General features: G+C 36.8%; 1 protein-coding gene across 1 annotated transcript; it reads left to right on the forward strand.

Annotated features, from left to right (window-relative positions):
* Positions 1 to 2,326: 2,326 nt before the first annotated feature.
* LOC122303855 (scarecrow-like protein 32) lies at positions 2,327 to 4,393 on the forward strand. Its single transcript, XM_043115846.1, has one exon. The coding sequence runs from the start codon at positions 2,630 to 2,632 to the stop codon at positions 3,962 to 3,964; it is 1,335 nt and encodes a 444-aa protein (XP_042971780.1). The 5' UTR covers positions 2,327 to 2,629; the 3' UTR covers positions 3,965 to 4,393.
* The last annotated feature ends 490 nt before the right edge of the window (positions 4,394 to 4,883 follow it).

Here is a 4,883-nt window from a genome sequence, read left to right on the forward strand (position 1 = left end):
TATTGTGTTTGCTCAGCGGGCTCTAGCTAGCACGAACATGGAAACAACTCGTCTAATATGCGAGGGAATATGTATAGTCCAGATTGTCATGACAAGATTTTGGAGAATCTATATTCATATATATATATACACACACATGAGCGGTGTTACTCTTCCGCTTGAGTAGCACTTCTATTTTTTACCGTTTAAGTTAAAATCAATTTCTTATTTTTTTTAATTTTTAATTTCACAATTTTTTTTATCATTTTTAAATATTTTTTAAAAATTAAAAAAATACAATAATTTACTAAAAATTACTTTTTTAATTACTATGTGAAAGAATTTTTATTATTATTTATTTATTTATAAGCAATCATCTAGAGCTGTCAACTTGGAGCGACGAAATAGCGTTTTTCATATATATATATATATATATAAATACACACTCAAAATAGTGACTGCGACATTTCTTTATGTGCAGCAAAACCCACGGCTTTTCAGTGATAAATGATTAAAAAGAAATGTGTTATACCTAGAAAGATGATGATGGGTCAAATCATGACGGCAACGCATGCCTCCCATTTTATTTCCTCAAGCTAGCTATATTCTTAATTAATTGCAAGACGAACTGATCGATCTACGTAATTGCCGTGAGTTTTCCCTTCTTGATGAGTACTAAGTTCAATTAAAATTAATGATCAGTACTCTAATTAAAGATCTTATTATAGCATGTAGTTTTGAATCAGTGAATATACATAATTAATCTGAATGGAATTCTTGTGAGTTGCTGTATCGAGAACTCCTATAGTACATATGTGGGTATAAATCCATTTTTTTTATTGGACCTGCTGTATCTCTTAATTAAAGTTCTGAATTTATTTAGAATATCTTAAATATTTATTATATAACAAGGGGTGAGCATCTTGGCAAATCATCAGTCTTGTAAAAAAACTTCCTCATGCATGTACATGTCAGGATCATCAGTCTACCTAAGAAATCCTAACATTCTAAAACAATGCTAGCTTTAGGAAAAAAACCCGATTAATGACATACTTCGACGAAGTTTTAGGTCAAGTGGAGACCCATGCATCCATGATCTAAAGAACCCCATCGCCACACAACGGACCTCAAACGTACTATCGGTCATTGCCAGCTTTACCTCCATCGATCTCTTCCTGTCGCCATTTGCAGGCCAAGCTAGCTAGTCCATGTATGAAATTCAGAAAAAGAGCCATGCACATCTCCACCAACTACAATTCTTAGTAAGCCAATTAAGTGAAATAATATTATAACCCTAGTTCTTCAATACCCTAGCTAGCCTATTCTATTTTCCCATCCTGGTGCAACTTGCACAATATTCCATTTTATATTCGCCAGCCAACGTTTGAGTTGGAGGTAGATATGGATGAAAGGAGACAACATTTGAAATTGGCAAATATTCTGGTGGTCTTTTATTTAGCACATAGGAGTGACATTTTGGTGAAATAAGCTATTCCGTCCTTGTGGGAAAGATGTCTAGTTTGTCTTTTGTTGTGGCAACATATGGGCACGAGCGACCAATCACGTACGTGGAAGGATATATTTGAATAAAGAGTAGCCACTAGTACTCACTAATTAAAACTCCATGAAAGGACTGGATTACTTGAAGTAATAATGTTAATGTTTGTGTTTTGTCTCAAACAGCAGTTCATGTGCACAAATTCGACAAAAGTATGGCCGGCCAAGACAGCTTTAATTTTCTACCTACTCATTATCATCTGTTCCATAAATTAGTTTCCAGAATCAGTAGTTTAGTAAATTTGATGCTCAGACGTAATTAGCAATATGCCAATATAGCTTAGATCAAGAACTATATCCTTGTAAAATTAACCAGTGATGGATTCTTAATGATAATAATTTAACAGGTAACAAACATGAGGTGTATATGTAAAACAAGCTGGCTTGAGTCGGTATCCGTGCAGATCAATCTCGATGATCAGCTGGGTTATCGTTTTCGTCAACCTTTTTTTCTTATTTCTTTTTATTTTTCACATTCATATATACATTATTAATGTTTGTAATTCAAAGGTTGGATGATAATAATTATCATCCAACCCTGTGAATTTTGCAATCGGTAAACAGCAATTATATCCCTTCGTATAAGACTTAGTCAAAGATTGATACTGCATCCCTTCCAACAACCTCCGAAAAAAAAATTATCTCTAAAAAATATATATATTTACTTTGATAACTCCAGGAATTGTTGTAAAGTTAGTACGAACTCAAGGTTCATTAACTGTATTTTGGCTTCATCTCATCTTGATATTAATCATTCAACAGTGACTTTTCTCGAGTATAAATATGGTTCAAGTAGCTAGAAGATAAACTAGCTAGGACTTAACTCTCTTTTTCTCATCGCCCAAACACACAGAAGACATACATATAGATTTCCAATATCTCCCAACTCTGCAATATTTAGATAAATTCCTAGATCTCTTCAATCCCATCCACCATTATGTGCGGGACGCTTGTGAGACGATAAGCGCATGATTCGGCTTTCTATTCCCTGAATTTCCCAGACCACCATGCACGTCCTGGAAACAAAAACCCTAGCTTTTTCCTAAATTCCTCTCTCAACTCATCTCCCTTTTCTTTATAAATTGTCAAAGCCATGAAGGCTGAAGTAAAAGGAAACATGTCTGTTTCTCTACAGAGCCCTACTTTCTTCGACACCCATCAGGGTCCTATTTCAGGAGCGCTTAATGGGTGTCTCGGAGGCCTCGACGGAGCATGTTTAGAGAAGCTTTTGATACACTGTGCGAGTGCGTTGGAGACCAACGATGTTACTTTGGCTCAGCAAGTTATGTGGGTGCTAAATAATGTCGCTTCTTCGGTTGGTGATCCTAACCAGAGGCTCACTTCTTGGTTTTTGCGAGCACTAATCTCAAGGGCCTCTAGGGTTTACCCCACCACGATGAACTTTGATGGAAGCAGTACGATTCCAATAAGGTTGATGTCCGTGACCGAGCTTGCCGGGTACGTTGATCTAATCCCTTGGCACAGGTTTGGATTTTGTGCATCAAATAGTGCCATTTTAAAGGCAATTCAAGGTTTCCCAAGAGTTCACATCTTAGATTTTAGCATCACACATTGTATGCAGTGGCCTACTCTCATAGACGCACTAGCCAAAAGGCCAGAAGGCCCTCCATCGCTTCGAATCACAGTGCCCTCTAGCAGGCCGCCAGTCCCTCCCTTACTTAATATATCAACCGAAGAAGTTGGCCTCCGTTTGGGAAATTTCGCAAAGTATAGGGATGTTCCTTTTGAATTCCATGTCTTTGACAACTCACCTTCAACTGCACTAAGTGAAATTATGTGTAAAGAGTCACCTGGCTTTCACTTCGAATCAATTTTGAGTCACTTGAATAATCCTTCCATGCTAAACCTTAGAGAAGATGAAGCTCTGGTAATAAACTGCCAACACTGGCTGCGCTATTTGTCTGATGAGCAAAAGGGGAGTCCTCATGGTTCTTCATTGCGAGACACTTTCATTAATATAGTTAAAGGTCTTAACCCTCAAATTATAGTGGTGGTAGATGAAGATTCAGATCTGAGTGCATCAAGTCTGACATCAAGAATTACCACTTGCTTTAATTACCTATGGATACCCTATGATGCCTTGGAGACTTTTCTGCCCAAAGATAGTAGCCAAAGGATAGAATATGAATCGGATATTGGCCATAAAATTGAAAACATTATCAGTTTTGAAGGGTTTCAAAGAATAGAGAGGTTAGAGTCCGGCTTTAAATTATCTCAGAGATGGAAGAACGCCGGTTGTTTGAACATTCCGTTCTGCGAAGAGACTGTTAAGGAAGTCAGGGCTTTGCTTGATGAACATGCAAGTGGATGGGGCATGAAGAAGGAAGAAGATATGTTGGTTCTCACATGGAAGGGCCATAACTCAGTTTTTGCTACTGCTTGGGTCCCAAATGGTTTGGAGGATTAAAAGGGCGTGGACTTAAAAAAGTGTCTCAAAATTGTCACACAAATGGGTGAATTGGACGTACCTTGGGATCGATGAGAGAATTGGGGTTTTCTTCAGACATACCGGTCCGAACAGTGACAGAACAAGTTGCTTTTATCTCTTCAGCAAAAGGCTGCAAATGAGGATAAGACAAAATAAAAATCACTAAGCGTTTTGATCATCAGATCTAGAATAACCTTTCAAACTCATTTTGTAGTACTGGAGCTCTAGCAATGGTCACATGAAAGGCGAAGAGAAAATAGTACATTTAAATATTGTCGTTGTAAGATCAGACAAAATCTCCACCACTTTGTTTAATTTCTCATCTCTGCAGGTTCTTTTTTTTCTATCTTTTTTTGTAGCAGAAAGTGTGCACGTTCTTCTTTCAATGAAGATCAAAGTTACCTACCACCCATGGCCCTTTAATAATCACATTCAGTTGTTTTCAGCATCCTAATTCTACGCATGCAAGCATTTCTAAACGATTCAAATTTCTAAATTGGGCAGCTTTTTCGATGAACTTTATAATTATATTCTGTCTTCTAAATAGTATCCAATTAAGCGAGTTCAATCTGGTTTTGCGAACTTCAGAATCATCTGCGTGAACACGATGTATTTGCGCTGGTTATTTTTGGATGTTAAAAACTGGTTAGTACCGTACTTTGTCTTGTTAGCTAGTTATATTTTTACCTAGGCGTAATCTCTGGACCGTACCGGAATTTTTTTCCCTTTTTCTTTTTCCATTACCTAGGTTAATTTTAATTTTTGGGCAGTGACCATAAATTATATGTATATTTGGGTTTTCAATAACATAAACTTAATTACACAAAAGAATAAAAAAAACCCGCGTACAACAAGAAAATAACCCTTTTACGGTAATTTTATTTTGACGGCAAAAGAA

The sequence above is a fragment of the Carya illinoinensis genome, chromosome 3 (genome assembly GCF_018687715.1).
Source record: "Carya illinoinensis cultivar Pawnee chromosome 3, C.illinoinensisPawnee_v1, whole genome shotgun sequence".
Taxonomy (NCBI): domain Eukaryota; kingdom Viridiplantae; phylum Streptophyta; class Magnoliopsida; order Fagales; family Juglandaceae; genus Carya; species Carya illinoinensis.